The sequence below is a fragment of the Malaclemys terrapin genome, chromosome 11 (genome assembly GCF_027887155.1).
Source record: "Malaclemys terrapin pileata isolate rMalTer1 chromosome 11, rMalTer1.hap1, whole genome shotgun sequence".
Lineage (NCBI taxonomy): Eukaryota > Metazoa > Chordata > Testudines > Emydidae > Malaclemys > Malaclemys terrapin.
The window spans coordinates 5,125,513-5,145,831 of record NC_071515.1 but is presented as its reverse complement, the minus strand read 5'-3'; the positions used below and the strand labels follow the sequence as shown (position 1 = coordinate 5,145,831).

The following is a 20,319-nucleotide window of genomic DNA, read 5'->3' as shown; positions in this document are numbered from 1 at the left end:
GCCCCAAGTGCACTGAGCTGAAGAAAACAAAGAGAAAGCCAGATCGATATAGATGCTGGGGATGCAGAGCATGAAGGCAAGATTAGCATTTAGTTAGGAATACTGTGGAGTGGTACACAAGCCGGGACAGATGGTAATAGACAGTGCCGCAGCGCCATCACCTGAGGGAAAGATGAGAAGGAGAAGCCAGCCAATTAAAATTCTAAGCAGAAATCCCAGTGTGGGTTCTAATTTTCCCACTAAGCAAATGCAGCAACTGATGGGTAGAAATTCAAATATCCCTCCAGTGCAGACAACTCTCCGAATGAAAATTGCCCCTCAACTGTTCTTCATTCCTAATATTGCATATTGCATAGAGACTACTGATGTAAAAGTATCACGCATAATATATTAAAGACATGGACAAAGCAGCAGCCAGAATTCACCTCTCTCCAGTGTTTTATATTCTATTTCCGTTCTTTATAGAACACTATGGTGCTTTGACACAGGTGTAGCCCCTGCAAAAGTTACAGTCATAGGCTCCAATCTTGCAAATAGTTGCAAACATGCTTAAATCTTGGTAGGATCAGGATCCAAGGACCCAGAGCTATGCCATGTGGAAACTGATGAGAATTCAGGACTCTCAGTATCAGGCCCAAAGTTAGTAACTTGGGTGCATTGTATTTTATATTTGTTTCCTTGGCAATGGAGCAGGAGAGAAGTGAATAGTAGTTGAAAGAAGCAAGACATTAGGAATGACATGAAGGAGGTGAGCAAGGAAGCCTGGCACAACCAGCAGAGGGTGGCAGTATGAAACACAGTGGAATATGGCTCCTAGCATCTTACGATCCATCTTCTCCTATCCAGAAATCTGATCCAGGTGTGCTGGATGGAGCCCCAGTGACTTCATTGGGACTCTGTACGGTGTAAGGTCTGTCTGTGTGGGGCAAACTGTAGAGTTAGCGCAAACCCTTGATACAAGGGAGCATAAAGAAAAGGCACTCAGTCTCTTGAGATGTCGTAATGTCACTTATTCTTGTTGTTGAAAGAGTTCCTGGGTAGACAAGACATGAATTACCAATGTGATTAGAAATAAGATGGAGAGTGGGAGTGGGAGGAACCCTTAACAAAATGCAGGCCTTCTTTATAAATCATAAAAGAACAAACCAGAATAAAAATATACATGCTGTGGTGGAATTAGCCTATAGAGCTATGGGGTGATAGGGACTCTCAGGTGGAGTGGGAGGCAGTTAGTGAGAGGCTCTCAACTTTGCAGATTGAGTTTTTCAGTATAGAAAAATGGAGATCTGTGTGCTAGACACTTTAGTGCTACATATGTTTGTGAAATGCTGGGATTGTTTAAGTATAGCATTGATTTTGCCCCAGATTCCCAAGTGGCCCCCTCAAGGATTGAACTCACAACCCTGGGTTTAGCAGGCCAATGCTCAAACCACTGAGCTATCCTCCAAAACATCCCTCCTGCCCCTCCCCCACAGCACCCCCCATCCCGCCTCCCCCAATCCCCTCAATATCCCCCTCCCCCCACAGCAACTCCCAACATCCCCTTCCTGCAACATCCCCCCACAGCAACCCCCAATATTCCCCTCCCCCACAGCAACCCCCATATCCCACAGCAACCCCCAACAACCCCCTCCCCCACAGCAACTCCCAATATCTCCCCTGCAATATCCTCCTACCCCAACAGCAACCCCCAATATCCCCTCCCCCAGAGCAACCCCCAATAGCCTCCAACAACCCCCCAATATCCCCTCCCCTACAGCAACCCCCAATATCCCCCAGCAACCCCCAATATCCCCCTCCCCACAGCAACATCCCTTCCCCCTGCCCAGCACCCCCCAATAATATACCTCTCCCCACCCAGCAACGCCCCAAACACCTCCCCCCGAGCCCCGCCCACCAGTCCCCGGAGTCCTCCAGTGCATACGAGAGGGGCGGGACAGAGCGGCTGCGGGCGGAAGTGCGTAGCCCGCTGAGCCGGGCCCGGAAGTGGTGGGTGGCGCGTGTGGCGGCGCCTGTGAGGGGCCGCGGTGGGCAGCGAGCGGGGCGGCTCTGAGGCCGGGGCCGGGGCCGGGCAGGAAGATGCCAGTGGCGGTGATGGCGGAAACCTCCTTCAGCTTCAAGAAGCTCCTGGAGCAGTGCGAGACGCAGGAGCTGGAGGTAGCGGGGCGGGCGCTGGGGCGCGCGGACCCGGACCCGGGCGGCAGGAGCCGTTAGACCCCGGCGGGCTCAGGGGCGGGAACAGGCGCGGCCGGGCGCTGGTGATCAGCGCCCGCCTGACGAGCGGCTGCTGAGCCCCTCCGCGGCCGCTGCTTCTCCCTAAGGTGCGGGCTAAGCCCGGGGAGCCGCTTCTCCCCGCCGGGGAGCTCTGGGGCTGAGGCCGCGTGGCCGGGCGGGTCGGACACTGGGCTGGGACTCGGGAGACCTGGGTCTGCCGCCGGCCTGAGGCGGGACCTTGTACGGCTCGCCGCCTCTGTACCGTGTGTGTGTCCTCGTGCCCTCGGTCTGGTCTCTTTAGTGTGCAATTCCTCAGAGCACAGACTATCCCTTACACTCGCTCTGTGTGTGTGTGTGTGTATATATATATACACACACATATATACACACACATATATACACACACATATATACACACACATATATACACACACATATATACACACACATATATACACACACATATATAGTGCCTAGTATGATTGGGCACCAATCGCAGTTGGGCCTTCTCTCCATTACCATTATACTGCCGATGATGATGATGATAATTAAGAATAGTTCCTCCCAGGGTTTAATTCCTGGACCCTTTTTGGAGAAATCTTCTGTAGCTTTCTGCTAGAAAGTGTCTAATAAACTTGAAGTTGTCACATAAGCTGGCTGCTTAGAAGAAGGAATATTCTCTTTTCTTTTTCCTCACATCCCAGAGCCTGCTGGCTACAGCAAAGTGGTCTCCACTAATATACCCCTCCCTGCTTGTTTTTTGAGTCCTACTCAGTATGTGTTTGGTGCCTGTCTGCAACCATGTGAGTGTCTTGTCAATTGCACTTCTGCATAGTAATGTTCTGAATAGCAGCAGTGGAAGCTGGAGAAGGCTGGCCAAGGTCCTTCTACTGCCGCTTGAGAAAGTTATGTGCTATCTCCTCCTAGCTCCCTGATGTTGGGAGCATGGAGTTGCTGGAGCTCAGTGGGCTCTTGGGAGCTGTTATAAGCCAGCATAAATTTTAGAGGAACCTCAAGGCAGCTTTAAGTTATCCTAGCATCAGTCTAGGAAACATACTGCGCTTTCCTCCTGCACATTGAGCAGAACACTGCAACTAGTTCTCAGTCTGTGTGTTTCAGTAGATGAGCTTGTTAAAGCCCTTTAACCAAATCAAGTAGCTGTGCAACTATCTGCGTACATATGTTTGCTGCATTGTCCTTATATGCGCAGCACAACTGAAAGTCTAACAGAATTTTCATGTGTAATGAGTACTGTGTTTTCAAATTTGTATCTTTGTTTTAAAACCATTTTTTGTTGTCAAACTCAGCAGAGCGTGTGCTGCTTATATTGTACGTGTCAAGTTTGAAGTTGCGAAGCTTGACGGGTGTGGAGAAAGTAAATAAGGAAGTGTTATTTTCTCCTCATAACACAAGAAGTGGGGTCACCAAACGAAATTAATAGGCAGCAGGTTTAAAACAAACAAAAGGAAGTATTTTTCACACAACGCACAGTCAACCTGTGGAATTCCTTGCCGAAGGATATTGTGAAGGCCGAGACTATAAAGGTTCAAAAAAGAACTAGATAAATTCATGGAGGATAGGTCCATCAATGGCTATTAGCCAGGATGGGCAGGCATGGTGTCCCTAGCCTCTGTTTGCCAGAAGCTTGGAATGGGCGACAGGCGATGGATCACTTGATGATTACCTATTCTGTTCATTCTCTCTGGGGCACCTGGCATTGGCCATTGTTGGAAGACAGGATACTAGGCTAGATGGACCTTTGGTTTGACCCAGCATGGCCGTTCTTATGTTCTTGTTCTCAGTTGGTAATCAAGGGGAATTTACATTCATCTCCAAAATGGCCAAAGGAATTTTGCTTAGCCTTTGTTTCAAAAACAAACAACACTTCCATGCAGAGACCAAGTATAGTAAAGTTCCCCCTAGAAATGGGGCTTGGGTGAGAACTGTCTGGATCCTGAAGTATAGTGGCTGCTGCTAAGGTCAATGTTCTAATTGTTGCTCATGTAACGAAAGACCTTATTGTAATCTACCCATGCTGCGGAGCAGAATTAAGGTTTCCACAGAAACCTTAGTTAGTAATTTCCTGACTTGTTGAAATTAAAATCTTGACCTTAATATTGATGTAGTTTTTTATATAATTATCACAAAGCCAAACAGAGCATCTGTTCACAGCCATTCTCTGATGTGGAAAACAGCTAATTTTATGTGTAATGTTAGAATTATGGGTTCTCTCCAATTTGAAGTATTTTTTTAAATTAAATACCTCTGATTGTTTCCCTTCTTTACTGTTTAAGATGTATAATCCAATTAAGTGAGTTGGATTTGTTTTTTAAGGCCCCTGGAGGAATTGCAACACCCCCAGTTTATGGTCAGCTTCTAGCGCTATACCTGCTGCACAATGACATGTAAGTAGCTGTTACTGTTACCCTAAAAATTTAAAAATATGTACAGCAATTCAGTATCATAATTAGAACTTGATCTATACTTGTCAGAACTGTTTAAAAACTGTTGTTAATAATTCGGTTTATAAAAATGCATTTATCCAGTGCACTGGGCACAAGTATGTGAAAACAACAGCAAATTTACAGACAAACTAATGACATGTTATAGATCTCATGATTCTCTTCTTCCTTTTCAACTTGTCAAGAACAATAAATGCTATTTTCCCTGTAAATTATTTTTCTTCTCTCACCTACCCCTTCTTGAAAGCCTAGGAAAACAGCTGGGTCTTACAGTGTTCAGCTTACTCAGCTCTGGTGGCTCATGGCTGGTAGCTTTCCAGAGTCAATGGCCACGTCTCTGCTGAGAAGTCCTGTCTTCATATTCTTTGCAATTAAACCAGGGGGCTTATCTTCTCAAGCACCATAGCCATGGTTTCATGCAAGAAAAGTGTCAGTTTCTCAAGCAGACATTACCCAATCCAGTTACTTTGGCAGCTGGTGGGGATCAGGAAGCACAGCTTGTAATTTACCACCACCTGGGAGAGAGTGTATTTGGCACTAGCTGAAGCTTCCAAATAGTCTTCCAGCATAGCCCAGTGTAGTGTGAATACTGTGATCTGTTCTGGAGATGACAGTGGAAAACTGGCAAGGTCCACGTAATGAAGAAAATGTCTCAACCTTCTAGACAACCATAGATGAAAAAACATTTTTGGGCACTATTGGCTACCTAAATATTAGAGGCAATTGAAGCAAATGAGATTCCCCCACAGACTGCAAAGCTGTATTGCAACTTGTAGACAATCATAGAAACTGAAAACCGCCAACTAGTTCTTCTGATTGGGCATCAAAACAATCATTAAACAGTTACTTTTAATCTTGTCTGTAATGCCAACCAGCTAACCATAATTCAAGTCTCAATCTGGTAAACACAGGATAAATTGCTTAATCATAGTCTGAAATTTAAAAGACAGTATTGAGATTGGATTTATAGGTTACATTTCAATGATATTTAATACTTTCTTACTGGTGCTGGAAAATCCTGTAAGCTTTTTCAGATGAGCAACAATATAGATAAAATTGAGAAGTCTTTGCTTCTCAGCCTTACAGTATGTGCATATGCTGTGTCACTACATTGATATGCATTGTTCTTGAGGGTGTATAAGAACAATCAGGAATAATTCTGCTTTCAGGCTTCTGAAAGCATGGGTCACATATGCAGTTTTTAGCATTTTAAGAAGTCAGCATCTACCCATGGATACCACCGAGTGATATCAGAAATCACAATATTTCCCTTTACTTACAATGGAAGGTCAGAAATATCCAACCGTTGTGTTTACTGTGTGGATAAATGGTGATATCGGTATTCTGGCTGCTCACAGGAGAAGGAGGGATTGGCACAAACTTTCCAGTTAACAGGCTTGTCAGTTTTAGTGGGCACTCCGAAGATCAGGAAAAATCTTTACCTATATTACTAAATAGCATCTTAGATGATCTAGGCTGAGCATTTTACCTCTTATTTACTACTTGCTTCTTGCATTTCACTAGGCTGGATAATGAACCTAGACTTCAGTTTCTCTTTGGTGTTATCAGGTGCTGCTGTTTGTGTTCATAATATTGCAGGGGAATGTTTTCATTAAACTTCAGTGTCATGACATTCTGAATACTGGCTTGCAATATGTCCTCTTACTGCATCTATTTCAAAATTACTTTCATAGTTGAATTTTTATATCTCGCTTGATATAAAGCCATTATACCGCAGATTTTTAAGCATTAAGATGACATTGTATATGGCATAAGTCTGTGTGTTATGCTACTAAATGCTTGATTTGTTCACCCCATTAAGTGTAGCACTTACATCTGAAGACATCTTTAATATCACTGTCTTTTCATAGGGTTCTAGCAGTAAACATCTGATGAATATAATTGTTAAACATAGTCTAACTGGGCTCTATTTTGTTTACTAGGAATAATGCACGATATCTTTGGAAAAGAATTCCTCCTGCTATTAAATCTGTAAGTACTCCCTTCAGTGCAGTTTAAGACTGGAGATGGTACTGTGCTCCATTCTACATGTTTGAAGAAAAAGGTTTTTTTCCAAAATGTGGCATTTAAAATAAAACTTCACTTTTGGTCTGAGCTATATGGTTGATGAATGGCCAGGTTCAAAGGTTTGAGCTCTTCAACCACTTTGCCAGCAGATGGCACTGCCAAGGTATGTCAACCTGTTCCCTCTACTGACAGAGATCTGCATCTGTCTGCTCCTGCAAAGTGCTCTCTTATTCTATCTTGGGGGAGGGATAGCTCAGTGGTTTGAGCATTGGCCTGCTAAACCCAGGGTTGTGAGTTCAATCCTTGAGGGGGCCACTTGGGAATCTGGGGCAAAATCAGTACTTGGTCCTGCTAGTGAAGGCAGGGGGCTGGACTCGATGACCTTTCAAGGTCCCTTCCAGTTCTAGGAGATGGGATATCTCCATTATTTTTTTTTTTTTTTTTTTTTTTTGCTACCCAAAATAATTAGCCTTTCAGGCCACCTCCTCAAAATATATTGGAGTTCAGCAAATCAGCAATAGTTGTTGTTGGAAACCTAGTTCCTCACGACAAAAATGGCCACCAGCAGAAAGAAGGCAAAGGTCCTATTCTGAGTATTACCAGACACCAAAAGTCAGGCAGATACATCCTGTAGTTGATTCACAACCTCAGCCAACTTTTCAAAAGGTCAAAATGGTGTCTGGGAGCACTTCTGTCACTGTTGGAAAGAGGAGGCTGATAACATCACTGGATCTTATTTATAATTATATTTTCATATGAATGTTTCCTCTTATTGGCATACATTTCATAAGGTTCTGTCTGACTTACTACCCGGGATTTAGGAGACATTACAGCGTTCAGTGTAAATTACTATTCTTCCTAGGATACACTGGAGTGCAGTAGAATCTTTGGGTGGTGAAGCAGGTGTAGAAAGATGTAATAGGCAAATTACGTGTTTTACTCTGTGTCTCTTAGCAGCTTTGTCTGTATAAAAAAATTAGAATTGTTTGAACTGGATCATCACTCTTACACCATTATCAGTGACGTGGTACTGTACTGTCTGAATCTTAATATCAAGATTACTGTAGTATTTCATTCTAATTGTTCTCATTCCTACTTGTTAAGAGAGAGGAAAAATATACTTTCAGCAAAATGCAATTAGTAGTAGAGTGGTCATGGCAGGGAATAATACATATGTTCTGTTTTGATTGCTTGCTTGCTTTATCACTGTAGGCAAATTCTGAACTTGGTGGAATTTGGTCAGTAGGACAAAGAATTTGGCAGCGAGACTTTCCAGGAATCTACACAACAATCGGTGCACATCAGTGGTCTGAGACTATTCAACCAATCATGGAAGCACTTAGAGGTACAAAAAATATTTGTTTGAAAACTTAAACTTCTCTGCCCCTAGTCTGTGTTAATTTGAATTTTTGATGGCCATATAGGACTACATGCTACCGTTAACCCTTGCTCAAGACTCACTCTGAGTTCTAGGAGGTTGTATTTTGGCTTGGATTTTTAGTGTATGCTAATTTGTTGTCAGAACAGTTTTGCTTAGATTGTGAATTCCTTGGGGCAAGGACATTCAGCCAGGCACTTTGACAGTTCTTGATAAATAGAAATAGGTTTCGGTAACAGACTTGGGCTTTCTGCAGTAACTGAGCAAATACCCAGGTGTTTTGGTTTTTGTGTTGTAAGTAGAGCAGTGAATCTTGAAAAATCTGAATCTTGAACATTTTGAATAAATTTCTTTACTCATATAAGTTATTTATGAAACCAGTAGCTTTGATAGAATATGTTGAGTGTGCAAATCTGTTTATACTACTGATTACTATTTCGTTTGAAAACAAAATTAGACCCTGATCCAGCAATGTGCGCTGTGCTGTGCAAGTAAAACCCCTGCTCGTGTAGAACTCATTGCAGGGCTAGGCCTACTTTTGTTTTTCAAATGAAATAAATTAGTACTGTAAACAGACTATTTTGAGTGTACAAAACCTATTGGTTTCATAAATAACATACATGTGTGAAGAAATGTATTCAAAATGTTCAAGATTCAATAAGTCTGTGGGCTTCCTTGTTTTGGGAATATACTATATACTATTACCTTGGTTTAACATTACAGTATCTAAAGGGAAAAAGTATATTAACCATTTGGGGGCTGGTGGGAGTAAGTGTATTTTCCACATTCAGAAACTAAGTAGATACAAGAGTACTTGTGGCACCTTAGAGACTAACAAATTTATTAGAGCATAAGCTTTCGTGGACTACAGCCCACTTCTTCGGATGCATTCGTGGACTACAGCCCACTTCTTCGGATGCATATGCATCCGAAGAAGTGGGCTGTAGTCCACGAAAGCTTATGCTCTAATAAATTTGTTAGTCTCTAAGGTGCCACAAGTACTCCTGTTCTTCTTTTTGCGGATACAGACTAACACGGCTGTTACTCTGAAACTTGTAAGTAGATACAGTCCAGTTTAGAATAACAGTATTTCAGCACCTGCCACAGTGATGGCCAGCCTGGTTGGTTGTGACCCTTAGATGCTATCACAATGTGTGTGTTTAATAATGTGTGGAACAAATGGGCTAGAGCAATATTTTACTGAACATCTAATATTTACTGAACATCTAAAACTTTAAGATATTGCTAATCCAAGGTAAAAAAAAAAAAAACTTGTTGAATATCCCTCTAACTGAATAATTGAAATTTATACAGAGCGTATCGCCAGTAACACCACATTGTGTTGAAGGGCTATTTCCAACTAGTTAAGAATAAAAATCAACCTTGAAGATTATCCCATAGCCTTCAGAGGTCTTACCTGACGGATTTCAGATATGAAACTTATCATGATATGAAACATCAGTTTCAAAATTAGATTTAAATGATTTCTTCTTACAAACTTTGATGTACCATAAATAGAATGATCGTCATCTTTTGCTCTCACATTATAATCAAATTTTAATTACATATCTGGAATACGGATGATCAAGCTTCAGATATGACTCAACTTTCGAAATAAGTCCCTCTTATTGGATTCCACAAACTTGACAACGTCCCTTTAAAATTAGTCCTGCAGCTAGCAGGATTCTAAGGAATCTTATTTGGAGTTTGCCCATAATTGCTTACATTAGACAAAGATTCTACTTTTTTTTTTTTTTTTTTTTTTTTTTTTTAATTAAAGACACTTAGTGCAGATGTTTCTGAGTAGTAACATTCTGCTTAACACTAATGTGCTAATAGCTTTTCACTGCAAGGGGGCACTAGAGTCTGTGGAAAAAAAATTTTTGCAGGCTATTTCACTCTCCCATCCCAAAACATGAATTCCAGTTCATTCTTTGTGCTAATAAGGAAACAGTTTGATGTAGTGTTACTTTGGAGCCATATTGGGATTAAAGCATCAAGCATTATAGAAATTTAAGACATGAATGTCATTTATTTAAACAGTCCCTTATTGAATAATTATATTTAAACTTTAATTAGTAATTGAATTTTTATAACTTTGCAGAAATAAAATTGTATAGCTAATTAGCTATGAACATTTCAGTTTTACTTACAATAAAATCGGAAGCATTTTAACACTTTCTGGGCTTACACCAAAAATGTTTTAAAATACTAAGATGAATTTTCTATGATTTTCAGAACATGTTATCCAGATCCTGTCATTCTGAATGAGCCTGGGCTCGAGCAAAGTGACTAGACTGTACCTCATACCCTTTGTACTTAAATGTTAACTGTTAAGGCACAGATTTGGGAGATAGATGATCTAGGTTCTGTTCCTAGATCTACCACAGACTTGGGCAAGTTGTTTTAACCTCCCTGCCTCAGTTTCTCTATCTGTAAGTCATGATACTTACTGCTTGCCTCATAGGGGTGTCGAAGCTCAGTTAATATTTACAAAGCCTCTTTTAGGCTTGCACTCAATGGAACATACTGTGTAAATATGAACTATTAGTATTAAGCACCAGATTTTCAGAAATGCGGCTCTCCATTGTTATGTGAGGCCACACAAAGCATTTTCGGACTTGCTGCGTGTTTTGAAGACTGTTACAATTATATCGTTTAAAAATGTGTTCCCCTTAATAGATGCAACTAGGAGGCGAGCTTTTGGACTGGTTTCTCAGGCATATACCTCAATAATTGCAGATGATTTTGCAGCCTTTGTCGGACTTCCTGTAGAAGAAGCTGTGAAAGGTAGCTTATTCTTTTACTTTTTGGATTGTCTTTCACGGACAATTTTGTTTTGAGGCTGAGACCAGAATTAAATTGACTAATTAAAGAATCCCATTATAAAATAAAAGTGGTTTAAGAACACTTTTCCTTCCTTACACCAAGTCCAAAAAAAAAAGCCAGAGGGCCCTCTGTATTTAGAAAATTCTTCATTGTAGGCCTAACAGATTTTGGTGAAAATGTTTCAAATAAATTAAAGGAAAACTGGAGATAAAGTTGACCTTTATGAAATGTTACTAATGGATTTATGCATGGTCCTGATTTTTAATAGAACAGTGTTCGTCCGCTTGGGTCTGAAGTCTTGTCCGTAAAAGTAAACCTTTACAAAACCTAATTAATAAGGTTTCCATTAATGTAAATCTGTCTTGGAATTTAAATATTTCCAAGCAGTGTTACAATGTGAATATTGCCAACAATTGCTTGTACCTGAGAATCGGAAAGTGACCCTGGTTAGAAACCATAGTGACATTTCCTACTCTATATTTCTCTCATCTTGTTGGATTCAAATAAAGTAAAATGAAAGTATAAATGTATACATTAAATAACATTTAAAAAAAAAATCAGTTTTAATAATCTAGGGATATCTGTAACATGTGAGGTACATCTTGCTGAGAAGGTTTCACCTTGCTCGGCTCTCTGCCCAGTGAGGTCCCACTTCCACTGCTGCTCCCGTAACTTATTTTGCGGGAAAGGGATGGGGCGTAGAGGGGTACTGCAAAACGAAGTGGGGGGGAGGATCCAAAAATAAACATAAGCTTGAGATTATTGTGAAAGGAGATGATGACTGAAAAGGGAAACAGTAAAAGCAAATTGCTTCATTTTTAGGATGGAAAATGTATTTGAGTTCTCCAGTTATCACCACTTACTAGATTAGGAGCCACAAAAAGCCTTCCTCCTTTGAAATAGCAGAGGAATTCCATTTTTCTCGAGTGTGAGAAGCCCATGCTCCAGGACAAAAAATGAAAGTAAAGCTTTGCATCAGGCCTGACTGAATAAGTCTCAGGATACTATCACTTCTACAAAGATCATGCATTTGTACAACTAAATGTCTCCAGCAGTGCCTCTTGTCATGAGCTCGTAGGAGAAATAACTCTTTTACTGTGCAATCCAACTTTTAAAGTGTATTGAGACATTTTTCCAACGAATGGGAACTTTGGGTTATTTGATACTGGAGTCAAACACATGGGGTATCATTGCTCCCTCATCCCTTTCCCTTCAATGTGCCAACCTTTAGCTGATCGCTTCCTAAATAAACCTAGCCCCCCTTCCTCCCCCCCTCCCAAATTGTGGATCTAACATAACACTTACTGTCATCACATTGTTCACTTTGCATCCGTGTTCCTACCCTTTCCCTCACACTGTGTCTGTATTGTCTATTTAGATTGTAAGCTCTTCAGGGGAGGGACCATGTCTTGGTCGTGTTTATACAGTGCATAGCAAATGTGGTCCTGGTCCATGGCCGAGGCTCATAGGTGCTATGGTAATACATATAATAAATTGTAATAATAATAGTTTTGTTCTTATGAATTTTTAAAATGTATTTTCAGGGGTGTTAGAACAAGGATGGCAAGCAGACTCAACAACTCGTATGGTAATGCCTAAAAAGCCAGGTAGGTGGAGCTGTTATTCCATGATGCATTTTGGATCTGGCTTGGTATTTCTAGTATTGTATCCTTTAGTGTCATTAAAATGATGCCTAATATAATTTGAGTTTGTTTTGTATAACAAGGACATCTTGACACAGGAGATTAGGGGAGCGGCTCCATAGAGCATACTTTTTGCCAATGACATTATGCTGTTCTGTAAAGATAAATACTAACTGGAAAGAGACCTAGAACTTTGGAGGGCTGCATTAGAAGAAAATGGCATACAAATCAACTGACAAAAGATGGAACATGTGCAATGCTTCATTGAGAGGGACAATAAGAAGCCAGTAAAATTAGTGTTTGCAACAGTTGAAGTACCTCGGTTCAGTGTTGAGCCATTCGGAGAATGTGGCTTGAATAGTGCTTGGTATAAATGAAGGGAGTTGGTGGGAATTCTCTGTGATAAGACAATGCCAAGTAAACTACAGAGCAAAGTGTGTAAGATCACGATTAGGCCAGCCACAATATATGGGTCAGAATGCTGGCCAATAAGGACGAGAAAACTACTTCTGCTTCACGCTGCTGACATGAGAATGCTCAGGGGAACACTTGGGTAAGACGAGAGCTGGTATGCTATGTAATGAAATGGTACAAGCCATGAGGCAGAAAGTCTCCATTATGGAAAAGCTGAGGGAGTATTGACTGAGATGGCTGGGTCCTGTGGGATGATGTGGGTTACATTGGCCAGGGAGTGCAAGAGCTAGTAATCGTGGGACAAAGATGATGAGGAAGACCTGGAAAAAGGTGGTTCGAGATGCTGAAGCACGAGGTGAAAGTTGATGTCAGCTTGGAATATGCCCTTGAGAAGAACCCTTGGAGATGAAGAACAAGATCTGCTGACCCCGACTGACAAGGCAATGATGGAGAAGATTGTATAACAAGAGCTAATGCAGGAGCACAACATGAGATGTTCAAAATGTAAGAAACATGAATCAGTGGCTTTAACTTTGGCACAAGCAGTATCAGTTAAACTAAAAGGACCCAAACCTTTTTAAACAAAAGGAAACAGAATATGCTTTAATTTCTCCTACTCCCCTTCTACTTACTATTGGTTCCGATTACTCAGTGGAACATATTACATGACCTCAACTGACATTTCTTAATCTAATAAAGCTTAGTTAAAATTTACTATTTTGAAACACGCGGTGTTTCAAACTAAAGTTCCTTACTCGTGGGACTTAGAGGATCTGTCTTCCTGTGCCTTGTGGTTAAATTGCTGGAACTCGTGGAGTCGAGCCAGCTGAAAACATCTAGAGCAAGCAGCTGATGTAAGAATTGTCTGAACCTGCTGTTTACTATTTCTCAACACAAGGAGGATTCCCTGATATGAATAAGGCTTAATTAAAGTAGATTTCCACTTATTGGCGACTACTCGGTTGCCACCTAAAAGTTGCCATTATTCGGCAGTTGCCAATAAGCAGAAGGCAGGTTTGTGAGGCTGCAGCTAGGGAAGGAAGCTCTGGGACGTGCCTTCCTTAGCCGTAGCCTGCAAACTTGCCTGCGAGTAGAACAGCAACAGGGAGGACCACTGGAGCCCGGGTGCTGGGAGCCCATGGAACTGCACAGTACTTCTTCCTGCGCTCTCTGTGCATCAGGGCTCATCACGTCCCAGTCCTTCCTTCCTTGAGTGCAGCCCGCCTGTAGGACACACTGTTGATAGCACAGTGCGAGGTACTGTGCAGCTCCAGTATCCAAGTTTTAGCTACTGCTCTGCCCATAGCCTCCCCACCCAGCCTGCAGCCTCTCCCCTCCTGTGCGATCCAGGTGCACAGGCAGGTTTGCAGGGCTGCAGCCCCAGAAGGAAGCACTGGGATGTGCTGAGCACAGGCTGCAGGAAAGTTTGCAGGGCTGCAGCCGGCAAAGACACATCCCAGCATCTCCCTTCCTGGCTGCAGCCTAGCAAACCTGCCTGCAACTGGGGTCTGTCTTCCAAAATATGTTGTGAATAAATGGCATGCCATTGCCAGTATCCAAATCCCATTAACATTAAAGTCAATGGAACGGGGTTGGTTCCTGGCAAAACATTGCTGTTAACCAGAAGTTAATACCTGGGTTGCTGTTAAGCAGAATCTACTGTGTGTAAAATGAAGTATGTTCAGTGTGCCCAGTGCTGGGTGTAAAAAAGAAAGCAAACATTTTGTGCAGATCCTTCAAATGTGTAAGGAGGCAGTCAGTAGTACGGTGTAGTTCAGCATGATCACGTATTTACATGTCTGTGTTTTCAGACTAGATTACACGCGCCACTCCAGCTTTTTTTAACTGTAATTGTGGTATGGTATTGAAAAGATAAAGCAAGTTTTTGCAAACAGCACACTGGGAAATGCTTGTCTTTAACAAAAGTAATGCTAATTAATTTCTATTGATGTAAAAAGTTGAGCAAAATTTTGTGAAGGGCAGAGACTGCTGTTTTAAACTTCTTAAATAATAGTTTAAAAAACATTAAAAAAAAAAAAAAAGGAAGAGGGGTGATTAGATCTGCCAGAATATATCTTGCTCCTAAAATGTACTGTTGCTAGGAAAAAATCATACTGTCTTGGGCTCCTGAACAACTAAAACCCTGCTCACCCAAACAAAAAATGATGATTTAATGTGTTCCAGACAAGGTGATGAAATTCACTTATAATCCTGTGTGTATTGACTGACCTGAGGCTTGAACCATCTGACTCAGCTGAACAGACACATCCTCCATTTCCCTCCCCCCCCCCCCCGATGTGGTGATGTTTACAGCAAAACTATTTGCAACCCACACTGCGCTTACTAGTGCATGTAACTCAGTGTTGTGTGGGGCTGAACTACCATTGTGAGACAAATGAAATCATCAGGAGGCCAGTCGTCCTTTTCAGTCTCTCATTCACTATGCCTAGGAGTTTAAATGTACAGATATTCTACTATACAATAAAAATTTCCATGAAAGAAAATAGTAACAGGTTTGTTTCTAAGGGTTTGTCTTCACTACGGGGGTAAGTTGACTTAAGTTACGCTGTTCCAGCTACAGGAATAGCCTAGCTGGAGTCGATGTAGCTTAGGTTGATTTATCCCGGTGTCTTGACTGTGCCGTGTCGATAGGAGACGCTCTCCAGTCAACTTCCCTTGCTCTTCTCGGAGAGCTGGAGTACCAAGAGTGCTCTGTCATCGATTTAGCAGGTCCCGAGTCCTACTGCATCAATTGCAGCAGCGTCAATCTCCCTGTAGTGAAGACCAGCCCTATGAATTTATAGGGTTTTAGAAAATTTTGGCTTGGTAAATAAGAATTATATTGTTAGCAAAATGGGTCCCTTAATTGATTAACATTTCCATTGCATTTTTCCTTTAGGGGCACTGGAAGCTTCCTTTAACAGATTTATTCCTTTACCAGGTATTTGCTCATTTTGATTTATTTTAAAAGGTGTAATATAGATAAATATACAATTTGCCTTTCTGAAACTCTTATGTACCCTTTACATATGTAAACAAAACAAAGAGCTAACTCAACACCACCTTCCCAGCAATGTCAAATGAAACACACAACCTCCAGCAATTCACTCATTGACCAGACAATATTAATCACCTCCTCAACCCCTCCCTCCCACAGACATCTGAGTGCGGGAGAGCATTGTGGCATGCCCAGGAACCAGTAAAACCCAGGCTAGTTTAGACCAAGTAGAGAGCTGGTTCCAGAATAGAAACACCCTTGGAGAACTGTCAGTTCCCTCTCCTAAACTGAGATGGAGCCAGCTCAAGCATCTCACTGTGATTGTCATAAGGAGAGTTGCCTCTCAAGTAGGCAAGTCCCAAGTGGTTAAATGGCTTTATAGCCTCTGTGTGATACAAAGAATGTATTATCTTGAATTTTCCTTTAGATGAAAAATTTGAAGTAGATCTTTCTGCTTCCATCTCTCATTTTATTTTTTAAATTTAACTGAAGGCTTTGTTATAGATTAAGCTGTACAATTTTCATTGGTGATGCTGTTACCTAAAACTCTGTTCTCCACATTGTACACAACCAAGTATGTTCAGAATAAATAGGATTTGATGGTTTGACACATGCATTATAGATTCCAAGTGAACTTAAATTTGCTGGAGGTTTGTCTTTCCGAGCCAGTGTGAAGTCTCTCGCTTTCTGAAAGCATGTTTTTTTTAAATGATAGCCTTCTGTTTTCCCCCACCTGGAAGTAGGGTGCTTCACATACTTGGGGTTGAGGATTCATTTTCTTTACGTAGGCTAGGTGAATATCTCCCCAGTGTACTTTTACATCAGAGAAGACTTTACAGGAGGAATCACTTCTATATAACACATTGTTTCTCTGTCTTCCCTTTCCTCAGTTTTGACTCCTTGTGTTCTGTTTTCCTTTCTTCTCCCTGCACTGTTTTTCATTTCTCCTCCTAATTATCTCTTGCCTCTATTCTTGACGGTCCTTTCTTCTCACTCTACTCTCCTTTTCTCTTACCCCTACATTTCATTCTCTGTTTTTCTCTAATTTTCCCTTCCATTTTCAGTTATCCGCCTCTCTAACCTGCACTTCACCCTTACCACCGGATAACTCTGCATTCTTGCAGAGTTTGTACATGTACTATGGCTGCCTTCTCTTGCCAGCCATCCAGTGCTTTTTCCACCATGTCTTGATTAGGTATGTCTCGCTTTACCTTAGAGACATGACTCAGCAGACATGCTCGTTATTGCTGCTTCTAGAGCAGGGATGGCCAAACCGCAGCTCATGAGCCGCAGGAGCTCTTCACAGTTAAAGTGCAGCTCACAGAGACCCGCCTCCCTTACCGCATTCTCTACCTACCAGACTGGGATTGGGGGTTGCTCAGGGCTTCTGCCCTGCATCAGGGTGGTGGGGCCCAGGGGCTTCTGCCCTGTGGGGAGGGGTCTCAGGCCTTCAGCTGAAGCCCCAGCTGGTGCACCCCGGAGGGCTGAAGCCCTGGCTGGCTCTCGAACTTCTGAAGATTATTGTATGTGTCTGAGAGGGTCAGTAAGTTTGGCCACCCCTGTTCTAGAGGAAGGCAGAATGCAAGCAAACCTACAGGAACTTTACTGTCGTTGAAGATGCTGCAGGAGTCCTTTCCAGAGTTAGCAAACAGAGATGACATGCTGGAAACTTAGCAGTCCTTCAATATATGCAAATAACTCTTGAAGAGTGAAGAGGTCTAGAAATAGTGATAGACGTATCCTAGCAATTTGTAACTTTTGTTGCAGCCGTGGTGTGTAATGGGCCAAATAAGTAACTCCTCCACAACACAACATAAGAATATATGAAGAGATTGCAAGTAGGAGTGTCAGTCACTCTAGGGCTGATGAGGAAACAGTCTGAGAAATTTAGTTCACATTTTTCTTTAATGTCAAGGGAGCTGGGATGGGTGACGTTGGGCTCTGTTTTGCCTCTTTAATTTTATTAATGCTGTGTGTTTTTGTGTTCTTTATAGAACCCGCTACCGTTCCACCAATTCCTAATGAACAACAGTTGGCCAGATTAACTGACTATGTGGCTTTTCTTGAAAATTAATTACCCCATGCCTGCGTTCAAGACAGAACCTGGAAATTCTGTGTACTGGCAGTTCTACTATCTAAAACTTATTTTTATGCTGTTTGTTAAATGTTGCAGCCTCCTCCTACTGGAATATGTTGATAAAATATATAGAGAGTATATTTTGTTCCTATATGTGTTTTGCCAAAGCAAAGTTAGTAGTTGAAATAGTCCTTAACTCCAATAATATTTATCCATTAGGTACACAGCAGTATTACATGTTAAGTTTTATTCTCTTATGACTCGTAGCGGGAAAGGGCATATCTCTCCAACTGTACTGATATAGACTATTGCAAAGCAGCGAACAGAAGGAAAGAGAAGAGTTTCCATCAGCGAAGGGGATGAATGTAATTGTTAGGTCCTTTGTACTCATGACTTTGATGCTTCCATTGCTGGCAGTGGAATACTTACCAGGAAAATCGGTCACAAATGGATTAAGTATAAACAGGGGAAAGCTATTCTACCTGCATCTGTAAAGGAGAAGCCTTGCAAAGTACAATAAATATTTAATTGTGAACCATAAGTAATAGCAAGTTACAGTAACTAATACTGTACTTTCCTGCATGATTCCTTCCATTTATGGTGAGATTTTATAACTGGTTACTCTTATATCCCATTACTTATCTATTTCTGAGTTGTCTTATTTCCCCTAGGGTTAGTTTTGAGTGTTCTGTGAAAACTGTTTGTGGGCTGGTGTACTTCTTTTTTTTTTTTTTTAACTGCAGACTGATATTTTTAATATACCTGGGGCACCTAGAGAATACATTTCAGAAAGTTGTTTTGGGGGTGGGGCGAGGCAAATGTTCACTTCACTTGCTCTGAAAAAGAATTTGGTTTTGGAAGGCTTAACTTTTAAGAGCAGCCACTCTTGGGGCACTCAGACCAATATTTTACCCTGTAACTTGTTAGAAAGTTATGCCATGATTCTCAATACTACTATAAAACCTGAATCTACTTGTGTCATAGGCTGGTGATGGCTTCACCAGAAGGAGTTTTTGCCTGCCTTTGTAGCTTTCTGGACTATTCTTGTCATTGGAAAAGAATTTAAAAATTAGATGCCTTTGAATAAAATCTATGGAGGATGAGCTAGAGTATGCTGCACTGTCAGTTCAAGTAGCGTACATCCTGTACCAGAGCACTGCTGTATTAATCCTTGAATTCAGAATCGGAAAGGAAACAACTTACTTTCCCTTGCCTGATCCTAATGTTTAAAAAATGGAGCCAGGGCGCATAGTGGTGCTTTAAGGGGCAGTGCATGCCTTTACCTTCCTCTCTCCTTTCATTTGGTTGTCGTCAACATATTCAGTGGTTTGTCACTTGAAGATGGCAGGTTCTTGTTATCTGTAGTGACATTCTCCCAGTGTGTGCTACCTACTGTACATTCTTTCGTCTGGGGTCCGAGAGGAAGGGGTTCTAAACAGTGCGCTGTTGCTTTTAGACCCCCTTTTACATGTAACCATTTACTTTCAAAAGATTATTTATTTGAAGCCCATCCAAGTCTTGGATCTCTATAAATATTGATGCAAATATAATTTCAGTGATATTAAAACATGTTTACACTAAGCTTGTGTACCTGACTTCATTCCCTTCTTCAAAGAGTAGATATTCAAATCTGATGGTTGTGGAGGTTTGGTATAGTCTAACTGGTCAGTTTGAATGGTAAAGCTGTACGAAGGTTAATATAGTACATTATGCTTACACAGTTATTTAATGAAGATTTATACACAGCATAAAGTGCCCTCTGCATATTCCCACTCATGGGATGCTCTGACTGGTGCAGCCTTGAATGGTAGAATTCTAGATGGCAGTAGCTGTTGGAGCACTCGCTCATCTCCTTTGCCCCACCCTTCAGTGAACATCGAGTGTTACATGAAAAAAGAACAGGAGTACTTGTGGCACCTTAGAGACTAACAAATTTATTAGAGCATAAGCTTTCATGGGCTACAGCCCACTTCTTCAGATGCATAAGGGGTGTGGTTCTCCAGCTATCTCAGTTCCTTCTAACCACGACCAGCTAAATAGATTTGTGTGGAGCTCGGGAATCCTTCCAGGTCCGTGATTAGCTGGCTAATTTAGATCTTGGGTGTTAAGTGTTAGTTTTATTAGTGGTAGTAATATAGTTACTTGGGTGGAACTGAAGAAGAAACACGGTTTCAAAAGATGTTTCCGATGCGCTTGGGTCCAGATGAGCCAATTCCAAAAATGAGGCTTGAGGCACCAGTGAAACAAGAAGGTACTGTGGCACCAGAGGCCGGTAG

The 20,319-nt window shown here is 41.6% G+C and overlaps 1 protein-coding gene across 1 annotated transcript; it reads left to right on the top strand.

The window, feature by feature from the left end:
* Positions 1-1,982: 1,982 nt before the first annotated feature.
* On the top strand, positions 1,983-19,624 carry COPS8 (COP9 signalosome subunit 8). Its single transcript, XM_054043936.1, has 8 exons — positions 1,983-2,157; positions 4,549-4,619; positions 6,620-6,668; positions 7,917-8,049; positions 10,765-10,872; positions 12,456-12,518; positions 15,868-15,909; positions 17,961-19,624. Exons 1-8 carry the CDS (start codon positions 2,080-2,082, stop codon positions 18,038-18,040), a joined length of 624 nt encoding a protein of 207 aa, XP_053899911.1. The 5' UTR covers positions 1,983-2,079; the 3' UTR covers positions 18,041-19,624.
* The last annotated feature ends 695 nt before the right edge of the window (positions 19,625-20,319 follow it).